This window comes from Pseudophryne corroboree, chromosome 10 (genome assembly GCF_028390025.1).
Source record: "Pseudophryne corroboree isolate aPseCor3 chromosome 10, aPseCor3.hap2, whole genome shotgun sequence".
NCBI lineage: Eukaryota > Metazoa > Chordata > Amphibia > Anura > Myobatrachidae > Pseudophryne > Pseudophryne corroboree.
The window spans coordinates 376401104-376426019 of record NC_086453.1 but is presented as its reverse complement, the minus strand read 5'-3'; the positions used below and the strand labels follow the sequence as shown (position 1 = coordinate 376426019).

At 49.9% G+C, this 24916-nt stretch overlaps 1 protein-coding gene across 1 annotated transcript in view; it reads left to right on the top strand.

The window, feature by feature from the left end:
* NCAPD3 (non-SMC condensin II complex subunit D3) overlaps window positions 1-24916 on the top strand; it is a 91327-nt gene that overhangs the window by 23319 nt on the left and 43092 nt on the right. Inside the window, exons 11-18 of the mRNA XM_063943789.1 lie at window positions 6342-6594; window positions 6682-6744; window positions 18905-18976; window positions 21095-21168; window positions 21553-21687; window positions 22584-22804; window positions 23300-23491; window positions 23574-23671. Coding sequence (XP_063799859.1) covers window positions 6342-6594; window positions 6682-6744; window positions 18905-18976; window positions 21095-21168; window positions 21553-21687; window positions 22584-22804; window positions 23300-23491; window positions 23574-23671 — 1108 coding nt within the window. The remainder of the gene's footprint in view (window positions 1-6341; window positions 6595-6681; window positions 6745-18904; window positions 18977-21094; window positions 21169-21552; window positions 21688-22583; window positions 22805-23299; window positions 23492-23573; window positions 23672-24916) is intronic.

Genomic DNA, 24916 nt, shown 5'->3' with positions numbered 1-24916 from the left:
TTGTGGGGTCCTGTCCTCTGTCAGAGCATTCCCTGTGTGTATGCGGTGTGTCGGTACGGCTGTGTCGGCATGTTTGATGAGGAGGCTTATGTGGAGGTGGAACAGATGCCGATAAATGTGATGTCACCCCCTGCGGGGTCGACACCTGAGTGGATGGTTCTGTGGAAGGAATTACGCGACAGTGTCGACTCCTTGCATAAAAGGTTTGACGACATACCTAATGTGGGACAGCCGGCTTCTCAGCCTGTGCCTGCCCAGGCGTCTCAAAAGCCATCAGGGGCTCTAAAACGCCCGCTACCTCAGATGGCAGACACAGATGTCGACATGGATACTGACTCCAGTGTCGACGACGATGAGACTAATGTATCTTCCAATAGGGGCACACGTTATATGATTGAGGCAATGAAAAATGTGTTGCACATTTCTGATGTTACCCCAGGTACCACAAAAAAGGGTATTATGTTTGGAGAGAGAAAACTACCAGTGGTTTTTCCTCCATCTGAGGAATTAAATGAAGTGTGTGAAGAAGCGTGGGCTTCCCCTGATAAGAAACTGGTAATTTCTAAGAGGTTACTAATGGCGTACCCTTTCCCGCCAGAGGATAGGTCACGTTGGGAAACATCCCCTAGGGTGGATAAAGCGCTCACACGCTTGTCGAAGAAGGTGGCACTACCGTCTCCGGATACGGCCGCCCTGAAGGAATCTGCTGATAGAAAGCAGGAGGCTATCCTGAAGTCTATATATACACACACAGGTGTTATACTGAGACCAGCTATTGCTTCAGCATGGATGTGCAGTGCTGCAGCTGCGTGGTCAGATTCCCTGTCGGAAAATATTGATACCCTAGACAGGGACACTATATTGCTAACCGTAGAGCATATTAAAGACGCACTCTTATACATGAGGGATGCACAGAGGGATATTTGCCGGCTGGCATCTAAAATTAGTGCAATGTCCATTTCTGCCAGGAGAGGGTTATGGACTCGGCAGTGGACAGGAGATGCAGATTCTAAAAGGCACATGGAAGTTTTGCCTTATAAGGGTGAGGAGTTGTTCGGGGATGGTCTCTCGGACCTCGTTTCCACAGCAACAGCTGGGAAGTCTACATTTTTACCCCATGTTCCCTCACAGCCAAAGAAAGCACCGTATTATCAGGTACAGTCCTTTCGGCCCAATAAGGGCAAGCGGGTTAAGGGCGCGTCCTTTCTGCCCAGAGGTAGAGGGAAAAAGCTGCAGCATACAGCCAGTTCCCAGGAGCAAAAGTCCTCCCCCGCTTCCTCTAAGTCCACAGCATGACGCTGGGGCTCCACAGGCGGAGCCAGGTACGGTGGGGGCCCGTCTCAAAAATTTCAGCAATCAGTGGGCTCGCTCACGGGTGGATCCCTGGATTCTACAGGTAGTATCTCAGGGGTACAAGCTGGAATTCGAGACGTCTCCCTCTCGCCGTTTCCTCAAATCTGCCTTGCCAACAGCTCCCCCGGACAGGGAGGCAGTGCTGGAGGTAATTCACAAGCTGTATTCGCAGCAGGTGATAGTCAAGGTACTCCTCCTTCAACAAGGAAGGGGTTACTATTCCACAATGTTTGTGGTACCGAAACCGGACGGTTCGGTGAGACCCATTTTAAATTTGAAATCCTTGAACACCTATATAAAAAGGTTCAAGTTCAAGATGGAATCGCTCAGGGCGGTTATTGCAAGCCTGGACGAGGGGGATTACATGGTATCACTGGACATCAAGGATGCTTACCAACATTCTAAATATTCCAAAGTCACAGCTGGTCCCTACGACACGTCTACTGTTCCTGGGGATGGTTCTGGACACAGAACAGAAAAAAGTGTTTCTCCCGGAGGAGAAGGCCAAGGAGCTGTCATCTCTAGTCAGAGGCCTCCTAAAACCAAAACAGGTGTCGGTGCATCACTGCACGCGGATCCTGGGAAAGATGGTAGCTTCCTACGAAGCAATTCCATTCGGCAGGTTCCATGCAAGAACCTTTCAGTGGGACCTGTTGGACAAGTGGTCCGGATCGCATCTTCAGATGCATCGGCTGATAACCCTGTCTCCAAGGACCAGGGTGTCTCTGCTGTGGTGGCTGCAGAGTGCTCATCTTCAAGAGGGCCGCAGATTCGGCATACAGGACTGGGTCCTGGTGACCACGGATGCCAGTCTTCGAGGCTGGGGGGCAGTCACACAGGGAAGAAACTTCCAAGGACTATGGTCAAGTCAGGAGACTTCCCTGCACATAAATATTCTGGAACTGAGGGCCATTTACAATGCCCTAAGTCAGGAAAAACCCCTGCTTCAAAACCAGTCGGTACTGATCCAGTCAGACAACATCACGGCGGTCGCCCATGTAAACCGACAGGGTGGCACGAGAAGCAGGACGGCGATGGCAGAAGCCACAGGGATTCTCCGATGGGCGGAAAATCACGTGTTAGCACTGTCAGCGGTGTTCATTCCGGGAGTGGAGAACTGGGAAGCAGACTTCCTCAGCAGGCACGACCTCCACCCGGGAGAGTGGGGACTTCATCCAGAAGTCTTCCAACTGATTGTAAACCGTTGGGAAAGGACACAGGTGGACATGATGGCGTCCCGCCTAAACAAAAAGCTAGAAAAGTATTGCGCCAGGTCAAGAGACCCGCAGGCGATAGCTGTGGACGCTCTAGTGACACCGTGGGTGTACCGGTCGGTTATGTGTTCCCTCCTCTTCCTCTCATACCAAAGGTACTGAGGATAATAAGGAGAAGGGGAGTAAGAACTATACTCATTGTTCCGGATTGGCCAAGAAGAGCTTGGTACCCGGAACTTCGAGATATGATCTCAGAGGACCCATGGCCTCTGCTGCTCAGGCAGGACCTGCTACAGCAGGGGCCCTGTCTGTTCCAAGACTTACCGCGGCTGCGTTTGACGGCATGGCGGTTGAACACCGGATCCTGAAGGAAAAGGGCATTCCGGAGGAAGTCATTCCTACGCTGATTAAAGCTAGGAAAGAAGTAACGGCAAACCATTATCACCGCATATGGCGAAAATATGTTGCGTGGTGTGAGGCCAGGAAGGCCCCAACGGAAGAATTTCAGCTGGGCCGTTTCCTGCACTTTCTACAGTCAGGGGTGACTATGGGCCTAAAATTGGGTTCCATTAAGGTCCAGATTTCGGCTCTATCGATTTTCTTCCAGAGAGAACTGGCTTCACTACCTGCAGTTCAAACTTTTGTTAAGGGAGTGCTGCATATTCAGCCCCCTTTTGTGCCTCCAGTGGCACCTTGGGATCTCAATGTGGTGTTGGATTTCCTAAAGTCACATTGGTTTGAGCCACTTAAAACCGTGGAATTTAAATATCTCACGTGGAAAGTGGTCATGTTGTTGGCCTTGGCTTCGGCCAGGCGTGTATCAGAATTGGCGGCTTTGTCATGTAAAAGCCCTTATCTGATTTTCCATATGGATAGGGCAGAATTGAGGACTCGTCCCCAATTTCTCCCTAAGGTGGTATCAGCTTTTCATCTGAACCAACCTATCGTGGTGCCTGCGGCTACTAAAGACTTGGAGGCTTCCAAGTCGTTGGATGTAGTCAGGGCCCTGAAAATGTATGTTTCCAGGACAGCTGGAGTCAGAAAGACTGACTCGCTATTTATCCTGTATGCGCCCAACAAGTTGGGTGCACCTGCTTCAAAGCAGACTATTGCTCGCTGGATCTGTAGTACGATTCAGCTTGCACATTCTGCAGCTGGACTGCCGCATCCTAAATCAGTGAAAGCCCATTCCACGAGGAAGGTGGGCTCTTCTTGGGCGGCTGCCCGAGGGGTCTCGGCTCTTCAACTTTGCCGAGCAGCAACTTGGTCGGGGTCAAACACGTTTGCAAAATTCTATAAGTTTGACACCCTGGCTGAGGAGGACCTAGAGTTTGCCCATTCTGTGCTGCAGAGTCATCCGCACTCTCCCGCCCGTTTGGGAGCTTTGGTATAATCCCCATGGTCCTTACGGAGTCCCAGCATCCACTTAGGACGTCAGAGAAAATAAGAATTTACTCACCGGTAATTCTATATCTCGTAGTCCGTAGTGGATGCTGGGCGCCCATCCCAAGTGCGGATTGTCTGCAATACTTGTATATAGTTATTGTTTAACTAAAGGGTTATTGTTGAGCCATCTGTTACTGAGGCTCAGTTGTTATCATACTGTTAACTGGGTATAGTATCACGAGTTATACGGTGTGATTGGTGTGGCTGGTATGAGTCTTACCCGGGATTCAAAATCCTTCCTTATTGTGTCAGCTCTTCCGGGCACAGTATCCTGAGGTCTGGAGGAGGGTCATAGTGGGAGGAGCCAGTGCACACCAGTAGTCTAAAGCTTTCTTTTAGTTGTGCCCAGTCTCCTGCGGAGCAGCTATACCCCATGGTCCTTACGGAGTCCCAGCATCCACTACGGACTACGAGAAATAGAATTACCGGTGAGTAAATTCTTATTTATCTCTGCTCCGCGGGGTGTAGTGAGTGCGGTGTGTGGGAGGGGGGCGGTAACTGGGTGTATTATCTCTGCTCCGCGGGATGTAGTGAGTGCTCTGTGTGGGAGGGGAGCGGTAACAGGGTGTATCAGCTCCGCGGGGTGTAGTGAGTGCGGTGTGGGGCAGGGGAGCGGTAACAGGGTGTATTATCTCTGCTCCGCGGGGTGTAGTGAGTGCGGTGTGTGGGAGGGGAGTGGTAACAGGGTGTATTATCTCTGCTCCGCGGGGTGTAGTGAGTGCGGTGTGTGGGAGGGGGGCGGTAACTGGGTGTATTGGATCTGCTCCGCGGTGTGTAGTGAGTGGTCTGTGTGGGAGGGGAGCGGTAACAGGGTGTATTATCTCTGCTCCGTGGGATGTAGTGAGTGTGCTGTGTGGGAGTGGAGTGGTAACAGGGTGTATCTGCTACGCAGGATGTAGTGAGTGTGCTGTGTGGGAGGGAAGCGGTAACAGGGTGTATCTGCTACGCGGGATGTAGTGAGTGCTCTGTGTGGGAGGGGAGCGGTAATGGTGTATCGGCTCTGCTCCGCGGGATGTAGTGAGTTCTCTGTGTGGGAGGGGAGTGGTAACAGGGTGTATTATCTCTGCTCCGCGGGATGAAATGAGTGCTCTGTGTGGGAGGGGAGTGGCAAGAGGGTGTATTATCTCTGTGGGATGTAGTGAGTGCTCTGTGTGGGAGGGGAGTGGTAATGGGGTGTATTATCTCTGCTCCGCGGGATGTAGTGAGTGCTCTGTGTGGGAGGGAAGTGGTAACAGGGTGTATTATCTCTGCTCTGTGGGATGTAGTGAGTGCTGTGTGTGGGAGGGGAGTGGCAAGAGGGTGTATCTGCTCTGTGGGATGTAGTGAGTTCTCTGTGTGGGAGGGGAGCGGTAACAGGGTGTATTATCTCTGCTCTGCGGGATGTAGTGAGTGCTGTGTGTGGGAGGGGAGTGGTAACGGGGTGTATCGGCTCTGCTCTGCGGGATGTAGTGAGTGCTCTGTGTGGGAGGGGAGTGGCAAGAGGGTGTATCATCTCTGCTCCGCGGGATGAAGTGAGTGCTCTGTGTCGGAGGGGAGTGGCAAGAGGGTGTATTATCTCTGCTCCGCGGGATGAAGTGAGTGCTCTGTGTGGGAGGGGAGTGGCAAGAGGGTGTATTATCTCTGCTCCGCGGGATGAAGTGAGTGCTCTGTGTCGGAGGGGAGTGGCAAGAGGGTGTATTATCTCTGCTCCGCGGGATGAAGTGAGTGCTCTGTGTCGGAGGGGAGTGGCAAGAGGGTGTATTATCTCTGCTCCGCGGGATGTAGTGAGTGCTCTGTGTCGGAGGGGAGTGGCAAGAGGGTGTATCATCTCTGCTCCGCGGGATGAAGTGAGTGCTCTGTGTCGGAGGGGAGTGGCAAGAGGGTGTATTATCTCTGCTCCGCGGGATGTAGTGAGTGCTCTGTGTCGGAGGGGAGTGGCAAGAGGGTGTATTATCTCTGCTCCGTGGGATGAAGTGAGTGCTCTGTGTGGGAGGGGAGTGGTAACAGGGTGTATCTGCTCTGCTCCGCGGGATGTAGTGAGTGCTCTGTGTGGGAGGGGAGTGGTAACGGGGTGTATCTGCTCTGCTCCGCGGGATGTAGTGAGTGCTCTGTGTGGGAGGGGAGTGGTAACGGGGTGTATCTGCTCTGCTCCGCGGGATGTAGTGAGTGCTCTGTGTGGGAGGGGAGTGGTAACGGGGTGTATCGGCTCTGCTCCGCGGGATGTAGTGAGTGCTCCGTGTGGGAGTGGAGTGGTAACGGGGTGTATCGGCTCTGCTCCGCGGGATGAAGTGAGTGCGCTCTGTGGGAGAACTGACTCTCTAGAATAATCCCGCTCTCTTGCTTCCTCAGATCTCGTACAGAGTGTTTGCTCTGGATGTAGCCATCACCCTTTTGGAGCTCCCAGAGAGGGTGGTAGACTCCTCGTTTCCTCCAGACAACCTGAAGTTTCTGCAGCACAAGTTCCTGCTGCAGGCTATGGTGTTCAGCCGCTGCTCTGACAAAGCCCCCACAGTGCGCAGCAAAGCCCTGTCTTGCCTGGCGCAGTATCTGGAGAAGAACGCCACCTCGGCTGCAGAGGGGCTGCAGGAGCTTCTGCAAGGCAGTGAGTACACGTTGGTGCAGAATAGGCTGCTGCTGCGTTGTAGCGTCACATTGGCGTAACTCTGTATCGTTCACTTTCACCTGCCAGGTAGTTGCCGGGCGGCTTCCAGGACCAACTTCACAACCGAGAGTTCAGTCAACAGCACAGAAGGTAATGTCGTTTTTGGAAGGGGGGTGGGGGTGTAATATACTGGAGGATACTGTATGCAAACCTTCATATACCAGGGATGTTCCTATTGGTGTTTGTTGCTGGGAAACTAGGTTTCTCTAACGTCATAAGTGGATGCTGGGACTCCGTAAGGACCATGGGGAATAGCGGCTCCGCAGGAGACAGGGCACAAAATAAAAGCTTGAGATATCAGGTGGTGTGCACTGGCTCCTCCCCCTATGACCCTCCTCCAAGCCAGTTAGATTTTTGTGCCCGGCCGAGAAGGGTGCAAACTAGGTGGCTCTCCTGAGCTGCTTAGAGTAAAAGTTTATTTTAGGTTTTTTATTTTCAGTGAGTCCTGCTGGCAACAGGCTCACTGCATCGTGGGACTAAGGGGAGAAGAAGCGAACTCACCTGAGTGCAGAGTGGATTGGGCTTCTTAGGCTACTGGACGTTAGCTCCAGAGGGACGATCACAGGTTCAGCCTGGATGGGTCACCGGAGCCGCGCCGCCGTCCCCCTTACAGAGCCAGAAGAGACGAAGGTCCGGTGAAAGCGGCGGCAGAAGACATCCTGTCTTCAAGACTAAGGTAGCGCACAGCACCGCAGCTGTGCGCCATTGCTCTCAGCACACTTCACACTCCGGTCACTGAGGGTGCAGGGCGCTGGGGGGGAGCGCCCTGAGACGCAATATAACTCACATATACCTTAGCTGGCAAAAGGAATACATCACATATAGCTCCAGGGCTATATGGATGTATTTTTTCCCCTGCCATTTTACACAAAAAAGTGGGAGTTAAGGACGTCGTGAAGGGGCGGGGCCTATCTCCTCAGCACACTGGCGCCATTATTCCCTCACAGCTCCGCTGGAAGGACGGCTCCCTGATTCTCCCCTGCAGTACTGCATCTGATTCAGGGTAAAAAAGAGAAGGGGGGGCATTTTGGCAGCAAATAACTAGATTAACAGCAGCTATAAGGGATTAACACTTATATAAGGTTATCCCTGTATATATATAGCGCTGGGTGTGTGCTGGCAGACTCTCCCTCTGTCTCTCCAAAGGGCTAAGTAGGGTCCTGTCCTCTATCAGAGCATTCCCGGTGTGTGTGCTGTGTGTCGGTACGCGCGTGTCGACATGTATGAGGAGGAAAATGAGGTGGAGGCAGAGCAGTTGCCTGTGTTAGTGATGTCACCCCCTAGGGAGTCGACACCTGACTGGATGATTGTGTTTAAGCAATTAAGTGATAATGTCAGCAATTTACAAAAAACTGTTGACGACATGAGAAAGCCGGCAAATCAATTAGTGCCTGTTCAGGCGTCTCAGACACCCTCAGGGGCCCTAAAACGGCCGCTACCTCAGTGGGTCGACACGGATCCAGATACAGATACTGAATCTAGTGTCGACGGTGACGAGACAAACGTAATGTCCAGTAGGGCCACACGTTACATGATCACGGCAATGAAAGAGGCATTGAACCTTTCTGACACTACAAATACCTCAAAGGCGGGTATTATGTGGGGTGTGAAAAAACTGCCAATAGTTTTTCCTGAGTCTGAGGAAATAAATGAGGTGTGTGATAAAGCGTGGGTTTCCCCCGATAAAAAACAGCTAATTTCTAATAAGTTATTAGCACTATACCCTTTCCCGCCAGAGGTTAGGGCACGGTGGGAAACACCCCCTAGGGTAGATAAGGCGCTCACACGTTTATCTAAACAAGTAGCGTTACCGTCCCCTGATACGGCCACCCTCAAAGAACCAGCTGATAGAAGGCTGGAAAATATCCTGAAAAGTATATACACACATACTGGTGTTATACTGCGACCAGCAATCGCATCAGCCTGGATGTGCAGTGCTGGAGTCGCATGGGCGGATTCCCTGACTGAGAATATTGATACCCTGGATAGGGACAATATTCTGTTAACTATAGAACATTTAAAGGATGCATTGCTATATATGCGTGATGCGCAGAGGGATATTTGTACCCTGGCATCAAGAGTAAGCGCAATGTCCATCTCTGCCAGAAGAGCATTATGGACCAGACAGTGGTCAGGGGACGCAGATTCCAAACGGCACATGGAAGTATTGCCGTATAAGGGGGAGGAGTTATTTGGGGCTGGTCTAACAGACCTGGTGGCCACGGCAACGGCTGGAAAATCCACCTTTTTACCCCAGGTTACTTCACATCAACAGAAAAAGACAGTCTTTTCAAACTCAGTCCTTTCGTTCCCATAAGTACAAGCGAGCAAAAGGTCACTCTTTTCTGCCCAAGGGCAGAGGAAGAGGAAAAAGGCAGCACCATGCAGCCGCTTCCCAGGAGCAGAAGCCCTCCCCTGCTTCTGCCAAGTCTTCAGCATGACGCTGGGGCTTTACAAGCAGACTCAGACACGGTGGGGGCCCGTCTCAAGAATTTCAACGCGCAGTGGGCTCACTCGCAAGTGGATCCCTGGATTCTACAGGTAGTATCACAGGGGTACAAACTGGAATTCGAGGCGTTTCCTCCTCATCGGTTCCTGAAGTCTGCTTTACCAAAGTCTCCCTCCGACAGGGAGGCAGTTCTGGAAGCCATTCACAAGCTGTACTCCCAGCAGGTGATAATCAAGGTACCCCTCTTACAACAGGGGAAGGGGTATTATTCCACACTATTTGTGGTACCGAAGCCGGACGGCTCGGTGAGACCAATATTAAATCTAAAATCTTTGAACACTTACATAAAAAGGTTCAAATTCAAGATGGAGTCACTCAGAGCGGTGATAGCGAACCTGGAAGAGGGGGACTATATGGTGTCGCTGGACATCAAGGATGCTTATCTCCACGTCCCAATATATCCTTCTCACCAAGGGTACCTCAGGTTTGTAGTACAAAACTGTCATTATCAGTTTCAGACGCTGCCGTTTGGATTGTCCACGGCGCCTCGGGTCTTTACCAAGGTAATGGCCGAAATGATGATTCTTCTACGAAGAAAAGGCATCTTAATTATCCCGTACTTGGACGATCTCCTGATAAGGGCAAGAACCAAGGAACAGTTAGAAGTCGGAGTGGCACTATCTCAGGTAGTGCTAAGTCAGCACGGATGGATTCTAAATATTCCAAAATCGCAGCTGATTCCAACGACACGTCTACTGTTCTTAGGAATGATTCTGGACACAGTCCAGAAGAAGGTGTTTCTCCCGGAGGAGAAGGCCAGGGAGTTATCCGAGCTAGTCAGGAACCTCATAAAACCAGGACAGGTCTCAGTGCATCAGTGCACAAGGGTCCTGGGAAAAATGGTGGCTTCTTACGAAGCGATTCCATTCGGAAGATTCCATGCAAGAACTTTTCAGTGGGATCTACTGGGAAAATGGTCCGGATCGCATCTTCAGATGCATCAACGGATAACCCTGTCGCCAAGGACAAGGGTGTCTCTCCTGTGGTGGCTTCAGAGGGCTCATCTACTAGAGGGCCGCAGATTTGGCATTCAGGATTGGATCCTGGTAACCACGGATGCCAGCCTGAGAGGCTGGGGAGCAGTCACACAGGGAAGGAATTTCCAGGGCTTGTGGTCAAGCATGGAAACATCTCTTCATATAAACATTCTAGAACTAAGGGCAATTTACAATGCCTTAATTCAAGCAAAACCTCTGCTTCAGGGTCAGGCGGTGTTGATCCAGTCGGACAACATCACGTCAGTCGCCCACATAAACAGACAGGGCGGCACGAGAAGCAGGAGGGCAATGGCAGAAACTGCAAGGATTCTTCGCTGGGCGGAAAATCATGTGATAGCACTGTCAGCAGTGTTCATTCCGGGAGTGGACAACTGGGAAGCAGACTTCCTCAGCAGACACGACCTTCACCCGGGAGAGTGGGGACTTCACCCAGAAGTCTTCCACCAAATTGTAAACCGTTGGGAAAGACCAAAGGTGGACATGATGGCGTCACGTCTAAACAAAAAACTGGACAGATATTGCGCCAGGTCAAGGGACCCTCAGGCAATAGCAGTGGACGCTCTGGTAACGCCGTGGGTGTACCAGTCAGTGTATGTATTCCCTCCTCTGCCCCTCATACCGAAAGTATTGAGAATCATAAGAAGGAGAGGAGTAAGAACTATACTCGTGGTTCCGGATTGGCCAAGAAGGTCTTGGTACCCGGAACTTCAAGAGATGCTCACAGACGAACCGTGGCCTCTACCTCTAAGACAGGACCTGCTACTGCAGGGGCCTTGTCTGTTCCAAGACTTACCGCGGCTGCGTTTGACGGCATGGCGGTTGAACGCCGAATCCTGAAGGACAAGGGCATTCCAAAAGAAGTCATCCCTACTCTGGTAAAAGCCAGAAAGGAAGTAACCGCAAAACATTATCACCGCATTTGGCGTAAATATGTTGCGTGGTGTGAGGCCAAGAAGGCCCCTACACAGGAATTTCAACTGGGTCGTTTCTTGCATTTCCTGCAAACAGGACTGTCTATGGGCCTAAAATTAGGGTCCATTAAGGTTCAAAATTCGGCCCTGTCGATATTCTTCCAGAAAGAACTGGCTTCAGTACCTGAAGTTCAGACATTTGTGAAAGGGGTGCTGCACATACAGCCTCCTTTTGTGCCTCCAGTGGCACCTTGGGATCTCAATGTTGTGTTGAGATTTCTAAAATCACACTGGTTTGAACCATTGTCTACGGTAGATTTAAAATATCTCACGTGGAAGGTGTCGATGCTGTTGGCCTTGGCTTCAGCTAGGCGTGTGTCAGAATTGGCGGCTTTATCATGTAAAAGCCCTTACCTAAATTTTCATTCTGACAGGGCGGAATTGAGGACTCGTCCTCAATTTCTACCTAAGGTGGTTTCTGCATTTCACATGAACCAACCTATTGTGGTACCTGCGGCTACTAGGGACTTAGAGGACTCTAAGTTGCTGGACGTTGTCAGGGCCTTGAAAATATGTTTCCAGGACGGCTGGAGTCAGGAAAACTGACTCGCTGTTTATCCTGTATGCACCCAACAAGCTGGGTGCTCCTGCTTCAAAGCAGACGATTGCTCGTTGGATTTGTAGTACAATTCAGCTTGCACATTCCGTGGCAGGATTGCCACAGCCAAAATCAGTAAAAGCCCATTCCACAAGGAAAGTGGGCTCATCTTGGGCGGCTGCCCGAGGGGTCTCGGCTTTACAACTTTGCCGAGCAGCTACTTGGTCAGGGGCAAACACGTTTGCTAAATTCTACAAATTTGATACCCTGGCTGAGGAGGACCTGGAGTTCTCTCATTCGGTGCTGCAGAGTCATCCGCACTCTCCCGCCCGTTTGGGAGCTTTGGTATAATCCCCATGGTCCTTACGGAGTCCCAGCATCCACTTAGGACGTTAGAGAAAATAAGATTTTACTTACCGATAAATCTATTTCTCGTAGTCCGTAGTGGATGCTGGGCGCCCATCCCTAGTGCGGATTGTCTGCAATACTTGTATATAGTTATTGTTACAAAAAATTCGGGTTATTATTGTTGAGCCATCTTTTCAGAGGCTCCTTTAAATTTATCATACTGTTAACTGGGTTCAGATCACGAGTTGTACGGTGTGATTGGTGTGGCTGGTATGAGTCTTACCCGGGATTCAATATCCTTCCTTATTATGTACGCTCGTCCGGGCACAGTATCCTAACTGGCTTGGAGGAGGGTCATAGGGGGAGGAGCCAGTGCACACCACCTGATATCTCAAGCTTTTATTTTGTGCCCTGTCTCCTGCGGAGCCGCTATTCCCCATGGTCCTTACGGAGTCCCAGCATCCACTACGGACTACGAGAAATAGATTTATCGGTAAGTAAAATCTTATTTTCTTTTTCATCCACTAGGGGTCACTGGAGTACTCTTGGGATATGGACGGCTTAGCAGAAACAAAGGCACTGAATATTTAAATTTAGAACTCTCCACCCCTCCATATCCCCGAGTACCTCAGTGTAGTATCTCAGTGTTTTTTCTGTGCTCACAGCACTAACAAGGCTTGTGGGGAGATCCCACACTTGGTGGAAGATTTTATAAATTTTTCAATTTTACTTTTTTTTTTTTTCACTTAGCACATCCTTTCCCAGTTTCTGGAAAAACATGGGTCCGGGATAGTGCCGCTGCACGGACAGCGCATGGCGTGTCGGTCCTCACAAAGAGCACCCTCACAGCCACAGGCAGCCCACTGTCTCCTGCAACAGCTGGACGGGGCTTACAGATAGAAGCCCCGTCGCAGCCATGACCTGAAGGGCTGGACGGAGCTTACAAATAGAAGCCCCGTCGCAGCCATGACCGGAAGAGCTCGGAGCTTAGAAGCCCGTCGCAGGCCTCCCTACAACAAGGTATGCTGGGGAAACGGGGCGGTCAGCGCAGGCTGCCGCCCCGCTGTGTGGGGTCACTGTTGTAATGCCGCCGCTGCTCATACAGCCGGCCGCCCCAGCCGCTCCGTCCGGCCGCCCCAGCACCGTCCGCCCGCCCAGACGCTCCGTCAGTGCTGTCTTGGTGCCAGCGCTGAGAGGGGGAGAACCGCCGCAGCTCGGCTAGCGACGCCGGAAGCCGATACGCGCCGCTCCGGCCAGCCGACCTCAGCTGCTCGGCAAGAAGTGTCCCTCGCCTCCCTGCAACTTCCCGGCGCTCCCCGCTGAGACACAGCGCTACAGGGAGTACAGGGGGAGGAGGGGGGGGGGTGGATTACAGCGCGGCTACAAGGGAATGTAAAGGGCTGCCATACCTATATAAACAGCAGGCAGAGTTAATGTATGATAGGCTAGTGAGCCTATATTAATACTGGATCCATGTATTGTAGACTGCCTGTGATTTTCACTGTGTAATAGACTATTGAGCCTATATTAACACTACAGCATGTATTGTGGTCTGCCTGTGATTATCACTGTATAATAGGCTATTGAACCTATATCAACACTACAGCGTGTATTGTAACCTGCTTGTGATTTTCACTGTATAATAGGCTATTCAGCCTATATTAACACTGTAGCAATTGTAACTCATACTTGCCTACCTGACCCTCTCCATGAGGGAGAAAATGCTCTGTTCCTGGACTTTCCTGGTAATGTATGATTGCCATCACCTGTGGTGAGCTAGTTTATTGATAAGAAAGGTGTTTCACCACAGGTGATGGCAATCATACATTACCAGGAAAGTCCAGGAACAGAGCATTTTCTCCCTCATGGAGAGGGTCAGGTAGGCAAGTATGTTGTAACTGTGATTTTCAGTGTAAGCATGGCATGGGGGCCATTTTAACCATGCTTCCTGTTTCTTCCAGTTTGTAATTCCAGAACATTCCTGCCCTACATCACTACTCCACCGGAGGCGCAGGGGTGTTAGTGGGAAGTTTGGTTCAGGTTTCACATAGGCTGCCCATGTGAACTGCATTTCGGCCATAAATAGATAGATATATATTACACACCTTAAGTAATAATTTTACTGAGTCGTGCAAGTGTCTGTCCTTTGCCTATTGTGTTGTCTGTTGGCATAAGGAGTAAGGCTCCAGCACAGACTAAAAATACTTTTAAACAAAAGTCTGGACATAAATCTACCACATGTTCAGTATGTTTTGTAGGTTTCCACTCCGGAAGCCGGTTCATTCCCAGATCCTATGTTAAGCATTGGCAATTCAAATTGACTCCGCTCGACAGGAGCGGTAAGATCGGAGTCTCTGAAGTTACTCCGCCAGCTTTAACGGAGGAGTCTCAGTCCAATTTCACTTTGGATACCAGGGTGTTAATTTAACTGGTCTTATAATTTAAACATTTCTTCTATGTTGCAGTCCTGACAATTCTATGTCAAACCTCACAGCGCTAAATACGAGTGAGGAGGGTACATTAGACAGTCAGATAGTGCGGGTTTTGACAACCATACATTGCTAATGACCAGTGAGTCAGTCTCTGAAATTTACAGAGAATAAGGAGCCTCTAACATCTAATCCGTTGTATTTACTAAACGACAGATCTTCAATGGTTTTCTTATTTAGGATATCTTACTAAGATTTAAGGCTATTTACCCGTGTCCACACAGTGACATCTAAATTGGAGAATCCGCCATTGGTGAATTCGTCTGTGTCAAACCTTATAAAGACCCAAGATACATTTGGGTCACTAGGGCGCTCTGTGTATGGAAACAATGACGATCACGTTATACTTATCGTTAATGAGAAGCTGCTGAGTATCTCGGTACAGCGTCTGCTGCCGCCTGTTACCTTGCTTCTCGTTTTTCATCGTCGCTAGTTTCAGCACGACAAGGCCAGAAGTTGTTTGGTCCTAAATTTGACAAAATGGCCTCCTCCGGTATCAAGCCGGAAATACTCTGGTCCGGCGTTTAAAGCCTTTAGACTTCAGTCTTTTCAAGGCTGTGGTACAAAAACAGTCACGCCTTGTAACGCCAGGGCGCTAAAGTCACAACAAGCCAGTGGCTTGACGGGCTCTCAGCCCATCTCGAATTTCCAATTGTGGGAGTGCGCCTTTACACGTTACATTTGCCGGGTTTCCAGCCATCCACTCATGGATGTATCTGCTATTTAGGGTTAAAAGACAGGACTGCCTCTGTCGGACGAAATAAGGCATTTTGGCAGGTTGCCATTCAGTCTCTGCTGGTTTCAGCAGTTTTTATTTCCAGGTCTGGTACACCAACAGAGTCAGGGTTATTATTCCCGTCTGTTTGTGGTACCGAAGCCGGAGGGCTCCGTCGCAGTCTCAATCAGCAAGTCACTTACTACAGATTGAAGATGGAATTTCTGCGGTTAGTATTTGCATATTTGGAGCCACAAGATTGCATGATTGCGCTTGATCTCCAGGATGCGTACTTACACATTCCGGTTTGGTCACCGCATCACAGGTTCTTGCGTTTTGCAATACGCCACAACCATTAACCGTTTCAGGTTCTACCGTTTGGCCTCTTGTCAGCGCCTCGGGTATTCACCAAAGTGATGTTTGTGATGATAGCTCATCTCAGATCCCTGGCAGTGACAATCGTTCCATACTTAGACGATCTGCTCATAAGAGCTCCGTCTCAACAGATGCTCCTCCGACTTGCACTGTTAACGTACACCACGGTTGCAGTGTCAAGTTCAAAAACAATCGCATCTAATTCCGACTCAACGACTTCAATTCCTAGGTATGATTCCAGATACGGTAAATCAAAGAATTTACCTACTACACCAGAAAGAACAGATTATACGCCATCTGGTACAATTAGTGCAAAAGCCACGCACACTAGCGGTACATTTGTGTATTCGCCTATTAGGAACAATATTGGCTTTCGAAGCGCTTCAGTTCGGAGGTTTTCACACGCGTATCCCACAGGGGGGCGAGGGTGTCTCTACTCTGGGCGAGAGTCTCAGAGGTTGGGGAGTTGTAGTTTAAAATGGTCAGCGACAGGGTTTCTAAACGGATCACGACAGATTGCTGTCTATAAAGGTCCTGGAACTCCGTGCAATTTATTATGCACTACATGCTTCGCTCTCAGACTGTCCAAGGCCAGTCACACAACGCGACGGCAGTCGCACACACAACAACCAGGGAGGAACGAGAAGCCGCATGGCAATGCGGGAAGTAGCTCGAATCCTCAATTGCCCAGAATACCACAAGGTGATATTGTAGACTGGGTTCATTCCGGGAGTGGACATCTGTTAGACAGATGATCTCAGCCGTCGGGATTTTCATCCAGGAGACTGGGCATTAAATCCAGAGGTGTTTCACAGGTTGGTCCACAGGTGGGGTTACCCTCAGGTGGACATGATGGCATCTCGCCACAATTACAAACGCCCAGTATGTGTCCAGAACGACAGTTCCAAAGGGCAGTGGCGGTGGATGCTCTCACAATCGCGTGGCCGTACAGCCTCGTGTATCTGTTTCCACCGTTTTCCGTTGTTAACTCCGTTGCTAAAACGGATCATAAGAGAGTCCGTCACAGTCATACTAGTGATATCTCATGGGTCTCGGAGAGTTTGGTTCTCGAATCTCCGAGGACTACTCGCAGACGATCCTTGGCCGCTCATACTACGTCCAACCCGTTACAACAGGGGCCGTTCTTTTACCCCTATTTAGCGCGGCTGCGGTTGACGAGGTGGTTGTTGAGACCGCCCTCTTCAGAAGAAAGAGAGGGCATTACAGAATCGGTTATACCAACCATGTTACGAGCTAGGAAGCCGGTTACGGCAGCTCATTATTACAGAATTTGGCGTGCCTATATAGGTTGGTGTGAAGCTCGGAAGTTTCCGACATCATTTTTCAAGTTACCCGTATTCTGTTATTTTTACAGACGGGGTTGGATGGAGGACTGCGTTTATCTACACTGAAGGTGCAGGTATCTGTGTTGTCAATTTATTTTCAAAGACGATTGGCTCTATTGCCGTCGGTACACATTTTTCTGCAGGGTGTCCTCAGAGTACAGCCTCCATTTATCCCACCTACAGCGCCATGGGACTTGAATTTGGGTTCAGATTTCTTACAGTCTTCATATTTTGAACCCTTACAGCAAGTGGATATTAAGTTTCTGACTTGGAAAAGTTTTTGCTTCTAGCCTTAGCTTCGGCAAGGCGTTTTTTCAAATTTGGGTGCCTTGTCTTGCAAGCCACCGTATTTGGTGTTTCCTGATGACAGAGCGTAACTTCGGACGATTTCCGATTTCTTACCAAAGCCAGTGTCATCTTTTCACATCAATCAACCAATAGTGGTTCCTGTGTTGACAGTACATTCTAGAATTCTGAATGTGGTACGCGCATTACGCGTTTATATGTCCCGAACGTCTACAGTTCGTAATACGGATACGTTGTTTGTTCTCTATGATGCTGCCAAGTGGGGTTGGCCAGCTTCTCAGCAGACCTTATCCAGATGGATAAAACTGACTATACGTCAGGCTTACCTTAAGGCTAAGTTACAGTCGCCTACATCAGTAATAGCTCATCCCACAGGTTCTGTGGGAACGTCATGGCCAGCTGGTCGTGGAGCTTCTACGACACAGCTTGACCGTGCGGCTACATGGTCTTCAGTGCACATGTTTGTGCGCTTTTACAAGTTTGATACGTTTGCGGCATCAGCATCTAGCTTTGGCCGCCTAGTGTTACAGGTGTCAAACAGCTCTCCCGCCCACGGGGGAAGCTTTGGTACGTCCCAAGAGTACTCCAGTGACCCCTAGTGGATGAAAAAGAAAATAGGATTTTGGTACTTACCAGGTAAATCCTTTTCTTTGAATCCATAGGGGGCACTGGACGCCCATCCAGAGCAGTTTTACCTGGGATGTATTAAGCTCAGGGGATCTTATGGTAACACATTTTCACCGACTGGTTCAATTATAAGGTTCTATCGGTTATGGTGTCAACTGTTTCGTTGTCAGTAACGTTATGTGTCAACTTTGTTGTTGTCCGTTATGTTATAGGAATTCTCCATTGTCAACCTCTCTATAGTTCCTGTTCGGCTCAGTAAAAAACACTGAGATACTACACTGAGGTACTCGGGGATATGGAGGGGTGGAGTGTTCTAAATTTAAATATTCAGTGCCTTTGTTTCTGCTAAGCCGTCCATATCCCAAGAGTACTCCAGTGCCCCCTATGGATTCAAAGAAAAGGATTTACCTGGTAAGTACCAAAATCCTATTTTTTGTTCAGTGACACACTTGCCGCAGCCGTCATGCTGGAGAAGTCTCGTTCATACCGACCCGCAGATTATGCAGGTTTCGTGTGTTCGCACCCAGCGACCCCTGTTTGGGAGGAAGGTGCTTTGGTGTGCCTGCAGTGCCCCCAATAGGATGACTGAGAAAATAGGATTTTATACAAAGTTTAAACCTTTTACTCTTTAAGTCCAACTGGGAACCCTCCGCGTCCCCCTGATTACACCACCCATGTTCTCCTTTTGGTTATAGCAGACAGTTCTTTCTCCTTCATCCACTAGGGGCCACTGGAGTCTCTTGCCCTGTGGGGCTTCGGTAAACATAACCGAGGCTCCTGCAGGGATTGGGCTACAGGGGGTCAGAACCTGCGACCTCTATGACACTTGACATGCCCAATCTCCTGGGTCCACTTTCACTTTTAAGTGCATGCTTGCCCCCATTGAATGCTGTGACAAATTCAGGTTTTGCTGCTCCGTCCATCGGGTGCATTTCTCTTCTGCAGACCCCGTTGGTGCACTAACACAAACTTGGGTGACTGTAAAACCTCTACTTGCACAGTTAATGATGATCTGTTTTACTCTGCAGCTTCTAGTCATGTGCGGAAAACTATGGGTGCTCTGAGGACCATTGAGGTGTCGGAGGCCGGAGACGCTGATGGTGAGTGCATTACCAGATTACGTGATGGCTGCTGGGTCTGAGAGGTACCGCTTAGGTAACGGGCTGCTGAATAAAACAAACCGAGCTCAGAGATTATTTTGTAGAGACCTGCGTGGGGTAACAACAGGATCCGAGGTGATGTTGTGCAAATTAAGGGGCCATTTCTGTTACCTGCAGGTGCCTCCTGAACGGCTTCCAGTGGGGTCCCGGGATTTGTCACCAATGGCTTATTTCTGCTCAGCGAGTAGAGACCCGCCTGCCCTAACTGCACTAGGCAATAGGCTCCTAAATGATAATTCTACGGTCTTAAGTGTTTTTAAAAACGGCTTGCCTCTCGTACTTAGGGGGTCATTCCGAGTTGATCGCTCGCTAGCTAGTTTTAGCAGCCGTACAAACGCTATGCCGCCGCCCATTGGGGATTGTATTTTAGCTTAGCAGAAGTGCGAACGCATGTGCAGCCGAGCTCTGCAAAAACAGTTTGTGCAGTTTCTGAGTAGCTCTGAACCTACTCAGTGCTTGCGATCACTTCAGCCTATTCATGTCCGGATTTGACGTCACACACCCGCCCAGCCACGCCTGCGTTTTTTCAGACATGCCTGCGTTTTTGCAAACTCCCTGAAAACGGTCAGTTGACACCCAGAAACGCCCCCTTTCTGTCAATCTTCTTACGGCCGCCAGTTCGAAGGAAAACTTTGCTAGAACCTGAGCACAACGACAACGGCTTTGTACCCGTACATTGCGGAGCATACGCATAAATGCCGATTTTTAGCCTGACCGCTGCGGACAACGCCAGCTAGCGATCATCTCGGAATGACCCCCTTAGTGGGGTCTCCTCACCTGTCTCTGCTGGCGGACCAGGCCTCCCCAAAAGTAGCATTGGGTTTAATATCTGATTTTTATTTTACGAAAAAAGTTCACAAACTGAGGTAGGACAGGAAACGTCTTCCCCCCTCCTGTAACTAAGTGCACGTACAGCATGTATTGGGCAGGAGAGGAGGGTTTATCGGTACTTTTGTCATTACTAGTCCCATGCTGTATTAACGCCTGATTAGCACTTTAGTGGCGGGCAGGTTTTGCAGCGGACAAGACTTGAGTGCTTGTTATCTTCTAGTATACTTTAAAAAATGTAACCACGGCATTGCCTATTTGGGTAAGGTTTCCTTGTTCTGGAGATTGCGTTCCTGCCGGCTAATCCCATAGTCTCTCTTGCTGCTTATAAGCGAGTGTCCCCTTGTTTTTATCCCTGAAATGAAGATTTCTTTTTAAGCAGTGCGGAGTAACGTTGGAACATGTAGTACCCTGAGCGCAGTAGTAGAGGCGATGCCATGTTTGGCTAGTGGTGACAGAATGCCGGAAAGGTCACGCAGGTTCTCTGATTAACCCCTGACACCCTGCTAATGTCTGCTCAGTATAACTTTGCTGGTCTGTGAGGTTTCCCGGCCATTGGGCACTCTGCAAAAGGAAAGGGGAGGTAAGGAGGTAAGTCAGCAGTTCTCTTCTCAACCCGTACAGTTTCCCAGCAGGTCATGTTTTGCGCACTTCTGTCTGTGGACGCAGCTGAGATAATTACTGACCCTGCAAAACAGAGTAACTCGGCTGATTAAAGACGGCCACAAAACATGGCCTGTTGGTGGTACCTGACGACTGTGTTGAGAATCCCTGACCTGAGTGGTGACAAAGACGGGACAAGAAGATGTCGCTCAGTTACAGAGGCGGCAGCGGTGACCATACAAGTGCCGCAGGAAGCAGTGCGGGAGAGGTGCGGCTGGTTTCTGAGCAGACTGGAGAGACAAAGGAGATTTCCAGCAGGTGTTGGGGATGAGTGCCGACACTCCCTTAACGGGCCGAGCAAACATCACTTTTCAGGAAACATTTGGCCTCCCCCAGCCAGAAAATGGGATCATTCTGCTATCTGTCCTGATAATGAAGCTGCGGGGGGGGGGGGGAAGGGGGCGTCACGCGGTTGTCACGGTGTCTGTAGGATGAGACCAAATCCTATCTCTGCAAACTGTACGGTCTCCTCACAGCTGTATATAGTCATTGGAGGCAGTAATTGTGATGTGTATGAAGCTGCATCCCGTAATCTACTGTCCGTCTTGATGTTGGCTTCTCGTGCAGGAGGGGAGACGCTGTTGATGCTGCGGCTCAGGGCTGGCGATGAGAAGACCAACGTTCGGAAGTCTGCGCTCCAGGTGAGACCACTTCCTCTTGGTTCATGTGTCCACCTAATGACGAAAGCGTAAGAGCGTCATTCACATCGGCGTAGCGCAGATATTGCTTGGAAGCGGATAGGGCCCAATATCCCACGACAGTCTGTAGGCAGCCTGTGGAACTACACATGCCAGCATGCCCTGCCACAGTTTCCTGTTGGGGAATGCTAAAGCTGGCAGGGCATTCTGGGATGAGTAGTACCGCAGATTGCCTACCCTTGGTCTATACTGACCTTAATGCATCTTGTGGCGGTGCACAGTTATCAGCGCGGGTTAGGCGTAACGAGTTACGCGATTTGATGGTGTGGGGATAAGTGTCACCGAGTGCACGGTTCCCTGTCAGCCTGCTCCTCTCTCCCTGCCCAGGTGCTGGTGAATATCCTGAAGTACAATCTCATTTCCTGCACCTCGGAAGATCTCTCTACCCTCCAGGATAGGTGCAGGGATCCGGCGGTCTCGGTGCGTAAGCAGGCGCTGACCTCCATGACGGAACTACTACAGGTGAGCGGAGATCTCCTCCTCTACTTGTTAATGATATAACAACGCTCATCGCCCTCTAGATGTGTAACACCTTGCTTTATTCTTTTTATATTACGTCTATTTCATTAGCTGGGCACAGACTATTCCTTATTCGCCGACCTTAGGAAGCTGGGCAATTGCAGATGGGTGTGGTTTGGAGGGTCGACCACTATTGGTCGACAGTAACTAGGTTGACGAGGTTTCTAGGACAAAAGGTCGACATGAGGTTTTTTTGTTTTTTTTTCTATTTATTTTTCGCATGGCTCGCCATGTTTCGGGCAAGGTGCCTCGCTCCACTACCGCGGCGCTCGTGAAAAGGTTACTATTCCCAATCGTCCACGTGGATCGTTAAGTATGAAAAAGTAAAAAAAAAAAATACAATAAAAAAAATTGTGAAAAACTCATGTTGACCTTTTGACCAATAATGGTCGACCTAGAGACCGGATACCCTGACGGACATCCTGCACATCTTGTCACCTTCCGCTCCCCTGCACCTGAGGCGTTAGTTTCGCTTTGTACTTCACATTTAAATCTTCAGTGCTGCGCAGAAACACCGTCCGGGCCGCCCGGAAATCTGGCTCGCTGCCTTTGTAGTTGCGCTATGGTATTGCCTAATAGTTAATGGGAGGCGCAGAGTGTTACAGGAAAGTGGGGTCATCACAGTTGTGTCTGGTCCGTTCCCTGTATCCCAGGGGTGACGCAGAACCTTTTCTCTATAGTCTGCACATTGCACTTTGTGGAGAAAACTAGAATTGCTTTGTCTAAGCTCACCTCGTGCCTTCGGTTGGCCAATCGAGGCGGTATCTTCTGATTTGGCCAGTGACTGCAGCAGAGTTGGCTACTCCAATAAAACGGGCCCTGTATGTGTCCCCTGACAGGCCCAGCCGGGGAACGTCTTGGTGCAGAAAGCTTGGCTGACCGGGTTGATCCCGGTGGTGCTGGACACTGAGACTTCTGTGCAGGAGAAGACACTGGAGTGTCTGGACCAGCTCATTCTCCAGAACATCAAACATTACAGCCGCTACAAGGATGAGGATGAGAAGCAGAAGCTGGCGTGGGACCTGCTCAACCTGCTGATTACGGACAGCCAGGACCTCAGGTGGGGAAAGTTAAACTTTTCTCCTCTGTATGGTAGCGTGCAGTCATTACCTGACCTGATATCCATATTCCGCCTGTATAACAGCACTGTGGGCCTGCACTGGCCGTTGAATCAAGCAAAGTATCCTGCTCCTGTGTTTGTATATATAGACTGCAGTTATTTGAGCTGCTGTGACCTCACCGCTGCTGTTTTTCCCTATTGTGAATCCACCAAATATGTACGGTATTTCTGCACATGTCTACAAACCGGACAGTCAGTATAAGCCTGCCGCAGATGGGTGAGTGTGAGTAGCGGGCATGGAGGACGGATTTAGGCCATCCTAGTCCCTCAGCTATTTCAGGTCCGTCTATATCTGAATGCGTAGACCACGCGTGTGAATGTGTGTATACCACTTGTTGTGATACTATAATATTTTACTGGAACACATTTTTGATGTAAGACTCTAATTAGACTTAGCTGTCACGGACGTATGTTACGTTTTTCTCGTTTAAACAGCCGCTATCTGACGAAAGCCTTTCACCTATGGGCCAAGCAGGATAAGTTTTCCTCCTCTCTGATCAGTAACTTGATCTCGCACACCGAGACCGTGCACTCCGCCCCGGCCTGGATGGTGCTCGCTAAGGTCGCGGGGTCATCGCCAAAACTGGACTACACCAAAATCCTGAACACCTGGGATCAAGTCAGCAGGTCAGTGACTAAGATTGTTTATGCTGTTATCATACCTAGAATAGGTCTCCGAGTGGTTAATGTCTTCTCTTCCCTGTACCAGGCAGGCTGATGCCAACTCCAGTACCACCGGGCACATTCTGTGTGTGATGGGTCATATTGCAAAACACCTGCTTGCGGACACTAGAGCCCAGCTGATCGGTGAGCACTTCTGCTATTATACGGCATGGGGATTATGCTTTAACTTAGGGATGTCAGTCGGGGTTCCAAATCCGTTTTGTCCAAATTACCTAGCGAGGGGCCCCGTGGTGAACTCACTAAGTGGCACCAACTAACGTACTATTTTGTGTACAAATAGGAAAACATTACAAGGGCGTATAAAGGGCAAACCTGGAGTCTCTGTGGCAGCTTTGGTTTGTGTTCTTGTGTTAATACAATTGTACGGGCAGGTCTTTGGGTGCTAAACATACCCTAGAGAAGGGTTTCCCAAACTTTCTTGACTTTCGGTGTTAAATAGCGATGACTGCAGTCACTTGAGCTGCTGCAACATCACTAGACCCACCCTTGTGTATTAGCCAATCAGTGCACACATCTGCCTGTCAGCCTCTCCCTGTCTGCTCAGCTACAGAGGCCCTGGCTGTGTAACATGGCTCCTGCTGTGAAGTAGAGCTGTAGAGAGTATGGTGGACATATGTACTGCAGAATACAAATGCCAGTAACTATGCACACTGTTCAGCTCGGCAGTACCCCGCCTCTGGCGTATAGCGGTCTCACACTGGAGAAATACATAGAGAAAATAAAGGGTTAGCATTGCTTTTAATTGTTTTCTCGATCGTCCATAAGGGATACTGGGGACACTTATTACAATGGGGTATAGATGGGATCCAAAGGAGCCAGTGCAATTTAAATTTCTTCAATGTGGTTTGCTGGCTCCTCCCCTCTATGCCACCTCCCACACAGCTCAGTTTAGAAAAATGTGCCTGCAGGAGAGGATGCGCAATGGAGCTCCAGAGAGTTTTCTTCAGTTTATTTTATTGTTTGCTATTTTCAGGTATGCTGTTGGGCGACGGCTTACCTGCACCGAGGGACACGGGGGGGGGGGGGGGGGGGGGGGTACACCGGCCTCCTGGAGGTGCGGAGTTGGGTCCTGCTGACAGGACAACGGTCCTGAGGGTCACTGTACTGCAGGCATTGCGCTCTCACGCACACACCCACAGCACACCCCCAGTACAGAGCCTGAAGGCCGGCAGTGGTGACTGACAACTGGGGACCCCGGTTCATTGTGTGGCGCGATCGCGGGGAGGTCATACGGAATCCCCTTGGGGATCCCATACCCCCCCCTGCGTAGACTGCCCAGCGATAGAGAAATGGGGTGTCGGTACCTTCAGTTTACACTGTTTGGGTACATTGGCCAGTATAAATATATGTATAGCTCCAGTGCCATTA